The 14,292-nt window shown below is 42.8% G+C and overlaps 1 protein-coding gene across 3 annotated transcripts in view; it reads left to right on the forward strand.

Annotated features, from left to right (window-relative positions):
- The window catches only part of LOC134354118 (receptor-type tyrosine-protein phosphatase H-like), a 127,906-nt gene that overhangs the window by 24,271 nt on the left and 89,343 nt on the right, over positions 1-14,292 (forward strand). For all 3 annotated transcript variants that reach the window (XM_063062900.1, XM_063062901.1, XM_063062902.1), the window contains exon 2: positions 1,880-1,907. In XM_063062900.1, the coding sequence (XP_062918970.1) occupies positions 1,880-1,907 (28 nt within the window). The remainder of the gene's footprint in view (positions 1-1,879; positions 1,908-14,292) is intronic.

The raw sequence follows: 14,292 nt of genomic DNA on the forward strand, positions 1-14,292 counted from the left end.
CTACTTATCCCTGCAAGTGGCCTAAGTGCTACACCTGCCCATTCGCCTCCTCCCTCACCTCTATCCAGGGGCCAAACAGTCCCTCCAGGTGAGGCAACACTTCACCCGCAAATTTGCTAAGGTCGTCTACTGTGTCCTATGCTCCCAATGCGGCCTCTTCGACATTGGTGGGACCCATCGTAAATTGACCCGCTTGACCCATCGTCAGTTGATGGCTCTGATCTGTACTCAATGGAGTTTGGAAGAGTGAGAGGGGATCTCATAGAAACCTATCGAAATGTTGAAAGGCCTTGATAGACTACATGTGGAGAAGATGTTTCCTATGGTGGGGGAGTCTAAGACCAGAGGACACAGCCTCAGAACAGAGGGATGTCCCTTTAGAACAGAGATAAGGAGAAATTTCTTCAGTCAAGGAGAGGCGAATCTGTGGAATTGATTACCACATGTGGCAATGGAGGCCAAGTCATTGGGTACATCTAAGGCAGAGATTGATAGGTTTTTGATTAGTCAGGGCAGAAGATTGGAGCTGAGAGGAAAATGGATCAGTAATAATGAAATGGCAGAGCAGAACTGATGAGTCAAAAGACCTAATTCTGCTCCTATATCACTGGACAATTTTTTTTTTTGATAGTTTTGTTTCCTCAGAAATTTTTTTCTTTATGATAAACCACTTGAAGCTGAACACAAGTAACTTCAGACTACTTGTAATATGTAGGAATAAGGAGAAACAAAAAATAACTGTTATCGAAAATAATGCACTTCATTGCATAACGTTGCTGACGCTTTGCAATAGTTCAACAAAGCTAAAAATGTTTTGTTAATGATTTTCATTTGAACTCAGTGTCTGAGGCTTCTCGCTTAAGTGTCCAACAATAATCAGCCAGCATTGATGGATTCCAGTTGCCCTGATACCGTTTCTCCGTGACTGCGATGTCCTGGTGAAACCTTTCACCGTGCTTGTCACTGACAGCGTCAAGATTTGCAGGGAAGAAGTCTAAATGGGAATTTAGAAAATGAATCTTTAGTGATATGCCTCACTTCATGGTTTCAGCTTACCTTGTAGGCAACATTTTAATTACCTTGATTTATGAATAGAAATAACAAATACAGGTGACTTTTCTAAAAAAGATGCAATAGTGAAATTCCATGGTGATTTTCATGATGAGCAGGCCAAAATCCATAAGATACACCCAAAAATATTCAGGAAGCAAAATCTTTGTTGTCTTATAACTGTTAACACTCAGTAACATAATAAATGGTTGTAGTGGTGGGTTTGTCAGAATCAGAATCTGGTTTATTTTCACTGGCATACATCATGACATTTGTTGTTTTGTGACAATAGTACAATGCAATACATAAAATAATACGTTACAATAAAAAAAGGGAGAAGTTTCATAAATCTGATGGCCGAGGGGGAAAAGCTGTTCCCAAAACTCTGAGTGTCACCAAGCTCCTGTACCTCCTCTCTGATGGTGTAATGAGAAGAGGGCATGTCCTTGATGGTGATGGTCCTTAACGACAGAAGTCATCTTTTTGAGGAACCACCTTCTGAAGATGGTGTGGAGGCTTGTGTCCATGATGAGGTTGGCCGATTCTACAACCTGAAGCCTCCTTCAATCGTGTGCTGTGGCACCTCCACACCAGGGGGTGATGCAGCCAGTCAGAATGCCCACCAACATGCATTTGTGGGAATTTGTTAGTCTTTGGTGACATAAGAAACCTTCTCAGACTCCCGATGAAGTATAGTAACTGGCGTTCTTTCTTTGTGATGACATCACAGGAACTTATGCAAAGGATTGCAAGAAGTAAAGTCATTACTGATATGAGATCAGTTATGATTATAGTTTCTTAATAATGTTCTCTCTTTTTTCATCAACAGGAAGGTGTTTGCAGTCAAAATTGCTCAGGTGAGTTCCATAGTTCTACTTAGTTTCGATGATCATTTCTAGTTGAGCACGCTGCCAAATTAAAAACAGCAATAGTAATGTTCAAAGTTCAAACCCATTTATTATCAAAGTATGTATAAATTAGACAGCCTTGAGATCCGTCTCCACACAGGCAGCCACAGAACAAGAAACCTGGAAATACCCATTAAAAGAAAAGACCAACACAACACCCAAAGTTCACAGAGAGAGAGAAAAAAAACACAAATTGTGCAAACAGTAAAAACAAGTAGCATTCAGAACTAAAGTGGGTCCAAAGGCACGGAGCCCGGAGAAGCCGGAGCAGGCCCACGAATGGAGCCCAAGGCAGGATCATGGCCGTACCTTAGTGCCGTGGAGAGCAAATGTCGCGGAGCATCAAGTAGAACAGTCCCGACACCTGGCCTTTTCAATCCTGTGGGAAAGGAAAACTAAATCAGCAATTCAGGTGGCCCTTCCTCAGAACTGTCCAACATGTCTTAATTAGTAGAGAAGAAGGAGTGTGGAGAGGACAGGAGCGATGTCTGCGCTGAAATGATGGTATAATTGGCTAGCTGTAAATTTAAATTAGGTTAGTGACAAAATTCAAGTTCATGTTTCATTATCATTCAACCATACATGAATATAGCCAAACGAAACAGCTTTCTTTGAGGGCCAAGCTGCAAAACACATTACTGCACATAGTACACAGCACCGAGAGCACAGAGGGTTATGGTTTCAGAACTCCCTGTATGGCACAATGAGATTTTCGGTAAGTTGTCCAGGTCCCGCTTGTTCTTCCACCGAGCGAGCACTGGAGTGTAGCACCAAGCGAAGAGCGGAGGGCAGTACCGAGCCAACGCTTGTGCGCAGCACCGAGCGAGCACTGGAGTGCAACACCAGGTGTACACAGGAGCTCAGCACTGAGCGAACACCAGCGAACAGTACCGCCTTGGCGTCTCCTCCCCTGAGCTTCTCAAATGAATCAAAGGGAATTGAAAGTCATGTGAGAGAGGATAATTTAATGGAATACAGGGAAATAAGGAGAGGGGAAAATCCAACTGGTGTAATTATACTCTTCACCCGGGAGACAACAAGCAATTTGATGGGTCTATATCATCGTAAGACTAGAATCGTAGATAACGTGGTGGTTGTTGTAATGTATTATTATCTAGTTCTTCTCTGAGCCAGTGGCGACGTTTTTTTGCTTGCAGATTATCTTGGATTACTGCATGATTGTTAGCAGATGCCCATGTGTTTACAGCAAAGAGTTTGGTTGGTAGACATGTGTTCTCTCAGCACATTCACAGGCAATAAAGAAAAACAGCCAAAAGAGTAAAGATCAGCTTCCTCCATGTTAATATCTAACAGTGTTGGTGAAGTAAACACGGAGGAAGCTGGAAATAGTCAGCAGGAAGGAGAGCAGCTGTGCAGAAAAAAACAAGGTCAGCATTTCAGATCAATGACCTATTGTCAGGTCTGGCCAATTTTGATGCAAACTGGAAGGGCTGGTTATCTGGAATTGTTGATTTGGCAAGGTACAATCCTTGGGATTTAACAGTGAATTCAACATTTTAGCTCATGTGGTGAATCTGTGGAACTCATATAACCATATAACATATAACCATATAACAATTACAGCACGGAAACAGGCCATCTCAACCCTTCTAGTCCGTGCCAAACTCTTACTCTCACCTAGTCCCATCGACCTGCACTCAGCCCATAACCCTCCATTCCTTTCCTGTCCATCTAGCTATCCAATTTAACTTTAAATGACAACATCGAACCTGCCTCAACCACTTCTGCTGGAAGCTCGTTCCACACAGCTACCACTCTCTGAGTAAAGAAGTTCCCCCTCATGTTACCCCTAAACTTTTGCCCTTTAACTCTCAACTCATGTCCTCTTGTTTGAATCTCCCTCACTCTCAATGGAAAAAGCCTATCCACGTCAACCCTATCTATCCCCCTCATAATTTTAAATACCTCTATCAAGTCCCCCCTCAAACTTCTGCGCTCCAAAGAATAAAGACCCAACTTGTTCAACCTTTCTCTGTAAAGGTCATTGCCACAGGCAGCTGGGGAGGCCAAATCATTGGGTATATTTAAGGCAGAGGTTGATAGATTCTTGATTAGTCAGGGCATGAAGAGACATAAGGAGAAGGGAGGAGATTGGGGCTGAGAAGGAAAATGGATCAGCCATGATGAAATGGTGGAGTAGATTCGATGGGCCAAATGGCCTAATTTTTAAAAAAAAGAACAGACCACCATGACATCTTAACATGAAGGAAGTTTGGATGCTACTGAAACACTGTAAGATGCCAAAGATAGAGAGGAACAGAGTGAAAGTGGGATGGAGAATTAAAACGATGGGCAACTGGAAATTCAGATGCCCCAACGCAAACTGAATGGAAATGTTCTACAAAGCAAAATCCAAGTCTCTATTTGGTAATTCCAAACTAAAGAAGGTCATGTCATGAGCATGTTGAAGGAGGAAAGGGATTAGTAAGAGATTAGGTGTTGTACCTGCTGCGGTTGGAAGAAAAACCGTGGCATGAGATGCAATGTGGTGTTGGTGGTAAGGACCAGAGTATTGGGAGGGAGTAAGCACTTTGGAGTGTCAAGGGGGAGGGGAAGATAACAAATTTTACAACCAATTTGAAGAGTAAGAATGAGTCCAAGGTTGGTATTTTAAGATTAAGGCAGTTTTGATGGAACTCAATCAGCACTGGCACTGAAAAACCTACAAACTGAAGTGTATGCATCCCAGCCCATCATGGGTAAAGTCTTCCCCACCAGTGAGGACATAAGAACATAAGACAGTAGGATATAGGAACAGAATTAGGCCATCCAGGCCATTCCATCATGACTGATCCATTTCCCTCTCAACCCCATTCTCCTGCCTCCTCCCCGTATCCTTTCATGCCCTGATTAATCCAGATCCTATCAACCTTTACCTTAGATACACCCAATGACATGGCCTCAGCAGCGGCCTGTAGCAATGAATTCCAAAGATTCTCCACCCTCTGGCTAAAGAAAATGTTCCTCATCTACGTTCTAAATGGACATCCCTCAATTTTGAGGCTGCACCCTCAGGTCCGAGACTCCCCCATCATAGGAAACATCCTCTCCACATCCACTGTATCGAGGCCTTTCAACATTTGATAGGTTTCAATGAGGTCTCTACCCCCACCCCCATTCTTCTAAACTCCATCAAGTACAGGCTCAAGGTCACCAATTGCCCCTTACATGATAAGTCTTTCATTCCCGGAATCATTCTCCTGAACCCTCTAGAACATCAGCACATCCTTTCTTAAATAAGGGTTCAAAAACTGCTCACAATACTCCAAGTGAGGCCTCACCAGTGCTTTATAAAGCCTCAACATTACATCCTTGTTTTTATATTCTTGTCCTTTTGAAACAAATGCTTACATTGTATTTACCTTCCTTATTACTAACGCAACCTCCATATTTATTGCTTATTTATTTATCACAATTATTAGTTCTTTTTTTCTCTTTCTTTTAGTATTTGAAGTTTGCTGGGTTAATGATTTTTTTTCCCAAAGTACATATATGTCAACACATACAACCCTGAGATTCATTTTCTTGTGGGCAAACTCAGCAAATCTATAGAATAGTAACTATAACAGGATCAATGAAAGATCAACCAGAGTGCAGAAGACAACAAACTGTGCAAATGTAAATATCAATAAATAGCAATAAGTATTGAGAACATGAGATGATGAGATAAAGAATCCTTAAAAGTGAGATCATCGATTGTGGGAACATCTCATAGGTTGAGCAAGTAAATGTAGTTAACCACTTTGTTCAAGAGCCTGATGGTTGAGGGGTAGTAACTGTTCTTGAACTGGTGGTGCGAGTCCTGAGGCTCCTGTACCTTCTACTTGATGGCAGCAGCAAGAAGAGAGCATGGTCTGGGTGGTGGGGATCTCTGATGATGGGTGTTGTTTTCCTATGACAGCGTTTCATGTAGACGTGCTCAATGGTTCGGAGTGCTTTACCCGTGATGTACTGGGCCAGGTCCACTACCTTTTAAGGATTTTCCTTTCAAAGCCATTGGTGTGTCCATACCAGGCTGTGATGCAGCCAGTCAATACACTGTCCACTACACACCGATAGAAGTTCGTCAAAGTTTTAGAAGTAATGCCGAATCTCTGCAGACTCCTAAAGAAGTTGAGGTCCTGCTGGGCTTTCTTCGTAATTGCACTTCGTGCTGGGTTCAGGACGGGTCCTCTGAAATAGTAACACCCGGGAATTTAATGCTGCTAACACTCTCCACCTCTGTTCTTCTGAGTTCTTAAAATCGAGTGGATATTGAGGAAATTTATGCATAGATTTTGATTTCCTGAATTTCTCAGGTGCAGTGAAGGTTCCATTTAAATGGAGAATGACAAATTATTAAAAAAATGGAGAAGAGACAGAAAACAGGAAAGTACAGGGCAGTTAGCTTAGCATTCAATAACAGGAAAATGTCGGAAGCTATATCCAAACAACAGGAATTCTGCAGATGCTGGAAATTCAAGCAACATACATCAAAGTTGGTGAACGCAGCAGGCCAAGCAGCATCTGTAGGAAGAGGTACAGACGATGTTTCAGGCCGAGACCCTTCGTCAGGACTAACTTCCTTCAGTTAGTCCTGACGAAGGGTCTCGGCCTGAAACGTCGACTGCACCTCTTATTACAGATGCTGCTTGGCCTGCTGCGTTCACCAGCAACTTTGATGTAAGAAGCTATATCCAGTTGTGCCAGCTGGAAAAATGGGCAGAAAGAATGGGAGATGGAATTTAATTCAGTCAAGTGTGTGATGTTGCACTTGGGGGGGCCGGGGGGTGGACAAACCAGGGTAGTACTTACACAGTGAACGGTAGGGCACTGTGGAGTGTGGTAGAGCGAAGAAGTCTGGGAATTCAGATCCAGAGTGTCACAGATAGATAGGGTTGTAAAGAGAGCTTTTGGAACAGTGGCTTTCATAAATCAGATTATTAAGTACAGGAGTTGGGGTGTTATGTTGAAGCTGTAGAAGATGTTGCTGAGGCCAAATTTGGAGTATTGTGTACAGCTCTGGTCACCTGCCTACAGGAAAGATATCAATAAGATTGAAAGAGTGCAGAGCGAGTTTACAAAGATGTTGCTCAGACTTGAGGATCTGAGTTACAGGGAAAGCTGAATAGGTTAGGGTTTTTTCTCCCCCTGCATGGAGGAATGAGGGGAGATTTGATAGAGGTATACAAAATTATGAGGGTTATATATAGGGTAAATGCAAGCTGTTTTTTTCCACTGAGGTTGGCTGAGACTAGAACTACAGGTTATAGGATTGGGATGAAAGGTGAAATACTTAAGGAGAATCTGAGTGGGAAATTCTTCACTCAAGCGTGGAATGTGTTGCCAGCGGAAATGATGGATGCAGGTTTAATTGCAGCATTGAAAAGAAGTTTGGATAGGTACATGGATGGGAGAGATGTGGAGGGCTATGGTCTAGGTGCAGGTTGATAGAGGTAGGCAGTTCAAATGGCTCAGGTGGACTAGATGGGCCGAAGGGCCTGTTTCTGTGCTGTAGAGTTCTATGACTCTATCATTAAGACTATTATAGCAAAGCAATTCAGAAATATTCAAGGTCAGAAGACAGTCAACGTGTAAAATGGTTGTGTGATTTGGCAAATAAACTGCAAATGTAGCGTAATGTGAAGAAATGTGATATCATCCACTCTAGTCGAATAAATAAAGAATAAAGGAATAAATATCTTCTGATTACAGCCATAGAAAAGTACGACCAGAAGCAGGCCCTTTGGTCCATCTAGTCCATGCCGAACCATTTAAACTTCCTACTCCCATTGACCTGCCCACCATCCATGTGTCTATCCAAACTTCTCTTGAACACATGCTCACATGCACCACACTCTCACCATCCTCTGAGTTTCTCCTCATGTTCCTCCTAAATATTTCACCTTTCACCCTTTACCCATGATCTCTCATTGTAGTCTCACCCAACCTCAGTGGAACAAGACTGCTTGCATTTACCTATCTACACCCCTCATAACTTAGTATACTTCTATCAGATCTCTCTCTAAGGAATAAAGTTCTAGCCCATCACAAACGAAAGAAAATCTGCAGAGACTGGAAATCCAAGCAGCACACACAAAATGCTGGAGGAACTCAGCAGGCCAGGCAGCATCTATGGAAAAGAGTACAGTCTCCGTTTTGAGTCGAGACTCGTCAGCAGGACTGGAGAAACAAAGAGTCAGAGTTAGAAGGGAGTGGAGGAAGAAAAACAAGGTGATAGGTGAAACTGGGAAGGGTGAAGTAAAGAGTTGGAAAATTGGTGAAAGAGATGCAGTGCTGGAGAAGGGGGAATCTAATAGGAGAGGACAATCGTAATTTCTGGTAATGCCCCCCACTTCTCTATTTTCCATCCCCTTTTCCCTCTCTCACCTTATCTCCTTTCCTGCCATCACCTCCCTCTGGTGCTCCTCCCCATTTTTTCTTTCATCCATGTCCTTCTGTCCTCTCCTATTAGGGTCTGGGTGAACATGGGCTCAGAATAATGAGAATGCATCTCAGTTCAAAGTAAATTTATTATCGAAGTATGTATGTATCACCTTATACTACCCTGGGATTTATTTTCTTGCAGGCATTCACAGTAGAACAAAGGAAAAAACAATAGAATCAATGAAAAGCTATACACAAATACTAATTCAAAGGTACAAAATTTCGATAGGGTGATTAGTCTGGAAATAGTAAGGTTCATTACAGAAACAGGTTGTGGTCTCAAGATACAGGGTAGGACTTTTAGACTGAGATGAAGAGAAAGTGGGCGATGACCCTATGGGATTCTCTATTGCAGAAGTCTGTGTAGACATGTTTGTTTAATGCATTTCAAAGTCCAAAGTGCATTTATTATCAACGTATGTACAGTACGGTGCAAACGTCTTAGGTACATGTAAATAAACTCTGATGCCTTTAAAAATAATAAAATGAAAAGTTTCCAAATATCAAAAAAATTACTATAAAGAGCAGTAAGCAGTAACAATCTAAATCAAATTCAGTATTTGGTGAAAACAGCCCTTTGCCTTTGTCTTAACAATTCTCTTACATAAAACTGTCATGCAGTTTTATAAGAAAATCATCTGATAGATTGTTTCAAGCACTTTGGAGAACTTGCCATAGTTCTTTAGACTTTGGCTGTCTCACTTGCTTCTGTCTCTCCAGGTAATCCCAGACAGTTTCGATGATGTTGAGATCAGGGCTCTGTGGAGGCCATACCATCTGAAACCATATAAAAAAATCTAGGCTTTTGCACCGTGCTGTATGTGTCACCTTGAGATTTATTTTCTTGTGGGAATTCACACTAGATACAAAGAAACACAATAGGATCAATGAAAAACTGTACACAGAACAATGATGGACAAACAACCAATGTGCAAGAGCATTTAAACATGAAGTAAATAGATTTACACAGGCTAAGGTTAACAAGAGGCTGGCCAGTGGTGTAATAGCATTCACACTGGACTTCGAGGCAAGTGGTCGCAGGTTCGAAACCGGCCGGCTGCTCGCACGCTTTCCATCAGTGCTGGGTTGAGTGCCGAGCTAGAAACTCAACTTCTGTTAAAAAACAGGCAATGCGCCAGTTAACAAGGGACATAAAGAGGGCAGGAATATACTAGGGAGACAGATTGTCTCGAGCAGTTGTCGAGCAACTAACGCCTACTCCGATTTGAGATTTTCTTCTGTCAAATATCACACTCACCAATCTCTGAAGTCAATGCAAAAATGATGTCATATCACTACACAATCATAAACAATACCATGCAAATAAACATGTTTAGTTGTTAGCAGAAATGCCATTGGAAATGGCCAAACTGATGGCTCAAACCCGTAACCATATTTAATTTTAAAATGGTGGGTGGAACGAAATTCCTAAGCACTGAGTTATAGCAACAGGGTGTGTAACCTGCAAAAAATACCTAGGTGATAGGGATAGGCTGCACGTGCCTTATACTAAGCCAAAAATAGATAAAATCAGGACGAATATCTTGTCTTGTATTTACCGACTAACTTTGACCTTCAATGGAGGGAAATTTCACACTTGATATAGGATGCTCTTCTAAGGTGATTGGATCATTCAAAGGCAAGACAAAAATAATTGCTGTTTACTTCAAGCATTTAACCTGGTAAAATGTTGTATGATTAACCCCATCACATCAGGTCCAGCTCAGCACGTTAACAGAACCAGACTGGCTTGTGTAATGTTCTCAGCATGCAAGTAACCCCTTCAAGGCCATTGCGTTCACGGCAATGATCAGGCGAGATCTGCACTCGGTATCCTCTCTAGTTGGTACCTCCTGTAACTAATAAAGTGGCCACTAAGTGTATGTTCATGGTCTTCTGCTGCTCCAGCCCAACCACTTCAAGGTTTGACGTGTTGTGTGTTCAGCGATGCTCTTCTGCATACGACTGTTGTAATGTGTGGTTATTTGAGTTACTGTCGCCTTCCTGTCAGCTTGAACCAGTCTGGCCATTCTCCTCTGACCTCTCTCATTAACAAGGCATTTTCACTCACAGAGCTGCCACCTGCTGGATATTTTTTGTCTCTCGTACCATTCTCTGTGAGCTCTAATGAATGTTTTGCATGAAAATCCAGGAGATCAGCAGTTTCTGAGATACTCAAACCACCCCATCTGGCACCAGCTATCATTCCACAGTCAAAGTCACTTAGAGCACATTTCTTCCCCATTCTGAAGTTTGGTGTGAACAACAACAGAACCTCTTGACCATGTCTGCTTGCTTTTATTTATGAAGTTGCTGCCACATCATTGGCTGATTAATGAGAATGTGCGTAGGTGTACCTAATAAAGTGGCGACTGAGTGTGAAACAATATGAACCTTCAGCTCCAAATGGGCCCAGATTGGCCAAGGCTAAGTCAGATCTTGATTTGTCATAGCAAGGTCAGGTCTGGATTGGCTGAGGGCAGATGTTGAATAAAGATTGGCCAAATCAGTCAGATCTGGATTGGTGAACATCAATCCAATCTGGCTCTGACCAGGTGTATAAGATGATGAGAGGCATTGACCTTGTGGATGGTCGGAGGCTTTTTCCCAAGGCTGAAATGGCTAACACGAGAGGGCACAGTTTTAAGGTGCCTGGAAGTAGGTACAGAGGAGATGTCAGGGGTAAGTTTTTTACGCAAAGAGTGGTGAGCATGTGGAATGGGCTGCCGGCGATGGTGGTGGAGGCGGATAAAAAGGGTATTTTAAGACACTCTTGGACAGGTACATGGAGCTTAGAAAAATAGAGGGCTATGGGTAACCCTAGGTAATTTCTAAAGTAAGTACATGTTCGGCACAGCTTTGTGGGCCAAAGGGCCTGTACTGTGCTGTAGCTTTTCTATGTTTCTATGATCAGGTCAATTAATGTCAGGTTTTAATTTTGTGGCCAAGCCGATGAGAGTCCTTGTCACTTTATATTATCATAAACCACATGGGTAGATGTTAAGGAAACATTTCACTAAAGAAGTGAGAAATCTGTTGACTCCCTTTCTCAACACACATCAAAGTTGCTGGTGAACGCAGCAGGCCAGGCAGCATCTATAGGAAGAGGCGCAGTCGACGTTTCAGGCCGAGACCCTTCGTCAGGACTCCCTTTCTCAGGTCTGATAAAGCAGCTACAACCTGAAACATTATCTTTGGTCTCTCCACAGACACTGCCTGACCTACTGTGTCTCTCCAGTATTTTCTGTTTTATTTCAGATTTCTGGCATCAGTTTATTTTAATGTTTAAGTAGTGATCTGCACCTATTATTAGATCAGCACCACAGGAAGGTTGCAATAGTACAAGAGAGGACACAGAAGAGAGGTTGAGTGATATTGTCTGTGCTACTGGTTAGGGTTCTGAGGAACCTAGAGTAACTTCCTATGGAACAAAGATGGCCAAGGGGAAATTTAATTGAAATGAAATGGAAGTTTTACGTGTCTATGGCATGGTGCACTGAAGCAGATACTTCCCTTAGCAGAGAGGTTGGTAACTGAGGACATAAATGTAATTTAATTGGTGAGACAATCAGAAGGGAGTTGAGGAAGGCCTTTTTTTACTCAAAGAGTGGAGGATCTAGAATTCATTGTCTGAAGGACTGATGGAGGCAGAAGGCCTCACAATCTGAAAAAAAGCCCTCAAAGAAGCATCTGAAGAGTTGTAGCATACTGGGTGCTGAAAAGTAGGAATAACATAAATACCCATTTTAGACCATAAGACAGGAGCAGAATTAGGATATTTGGCCCATCAATTCTGCTCCGCTATTCCTTCATGGTTGATTTATTGATCCTCTCAACCTCATTCTCCTGCCTTTTCCCTGTAACCTTTGACACCCTGACTAATCAAGAACCTATCAACCTCCACTTCAAATATATTCAATGACTTGGCCCCTACAGCCATCTGTGGCAATGAAGTCTACAGATTCACTGTCCTCTGACTAAAGAAATTGCAGTCATCTCTATTCTAAATGGACACACCTCTATTCTGATAATGTCCCCTCTGGTCTAGACTGCCCCACTATTGGAAACATCTTGTCCATATCTAGGTCATTCAATATTCAATAGGTTGAGAGGTGGACCTGATAGAGCTGTATAAGATGATGAGAGGCATTGATCATGTGGATAGTCAGAGGCTTTTTCCCGGGGCTGAAATAGTTAGCACGAGAGGGCACAGTCTTAGGGTGCTTGGAAGTGAGTACAGAGGAGATATCAGTGGTAAGTTTTTTACACAGAGAGTGGTGAGTATGTGGAACGGGCTGCCAGCGACAGTGGTGGAGGCGGATATGATAGGGTATTTTAAGACACTCTTGGATGGGTACATGGAGCTCAGAATAGAGGGCTATGGGTAATTTCTAAGGTAAGGACATGTTCGGCACAGCTTTGTGGGCTGAAGGTCCTGTAGGTTTTCTATGTTTCTATGTTTCAATGAGACCCCCCCACCCCCATTCTTCTAAAATCCAGCGAGTATGAGCCTAGAACGCCTTCGACATTAACCACTTCATTCGCAGAATCATTTTCGTGAACCTCCTCTGGACCCTCTCCAATGCCAGCACATCTTTTCTTAGATAAAGAGAACAAAACTGCTCACAGTACACAAAAAGCAGTCTGCCCAATGCCTTATAAATCCTCAGCATTACATCCTTGAAGCTAGCACGAATATGATAGACTTTCAGATTTCTATAATGCATGGATCTGTGAAAGAGTAGATACTTCCTTTGGCAAGCAGAAGAACAGCAACAAAAAAAAATACCTATTAGGACAGCTCAATTGAGCTGGCCTAAAGGAGGAACAGTTCTGAACAGTTGACTCAAGGCTGATAATTATGTAAATATGATTTTCAGGATAACCAATACTATTTGCTGATGTGTTAACCTTTGTTCCTTTACTGCATTCCTGCAGCTTTATCTACTTTCTGTAGTGAAGTTCTGAAACGTCCCTTATTTTTTTTCTTCTTCCCTTAACTACAATACAACACAGGAGGCCTTCGGACCCATTAAGACAATGCTTCCTCTTGGCAGAGAATTTCAATTGTACATCTTCCTTGCAGTTCACTAATTTATGTTCCCTTAAATGGCCATCAACTTTCCCCTCGATAAACACCAGAGATTCTGTAGTTGCTGGAAATCTATAGCAACGCATACCAAATGCTGGAGTGTCATGCAGTATCTATAATAAACAGTTGATATTCCAGGCCAAGCCCTTCCTTCTGGACTGAGAAGGAAGGGGGAGGTGTCTAAATTAAAGGTGGGAGGAGGGGAAGGAGTCCAGCTGGAAGGTGATAGCTGAAGCCAGGAGGGTCAAGGGCTGGAGAAGGAAGGATCTGATAGGAGAATGGACCATAGGAGAAAGGGAAGGAGGAGGGGAGCCAAGGTGAAGTGATAGGTAGGTGAGAAGAGGTGAAGGGTCATAGTGGGGAGTAAAGGAAGGGGGGATTTGTTTACTGGAAGGAGAAATCGATATTCATGCCATCAGGTTGGAGGCTACCCAGATGGAATATTGCTCCTCCACCCTGAGGGTAGCTCTTCTTGGCACAAAAGGAAGCCATGGACCAACACACTGGAATGGGAATTAAAATGTTTGGCTACCGAGAAGTCTCGCATATGGTGGATGGTGCAGAGGTGCTCGACGAAGCGGTCCCCAGCTTACGATGGGTCTCACCAATGTAGAGGAGGCCATGCCAGGAGCACCAGACATAATAGACAACCACAGCAGATTCGGAGGTGAAGTACTGCCTCTCCTGGAAGGACTGTTGGGGGTGAGGGAGGAGGCATTTGGATAGCTGCAACACTTGGGCTGTTTGCAGTGCTGTTTGCTGGGAGGGAGGTTAGTGGGGAGGGACAAATCGACC

The sequence above is a fragment of the Mobula hypostoma genome, chromosome 11, assembly GCF_963921235.1.
Source record: "Mobula hypostoma chromosome 11, sMobHyp1.1, whole genome shotgun sequence".
Classification (NCBI taxonomy): domain Eukaryota; kingdom Metazoa; phylum Chordata; class Chondrichthyes; order Myliobatiformes; family Myliobatidae; genus Mobula; species Mobula hypostoma.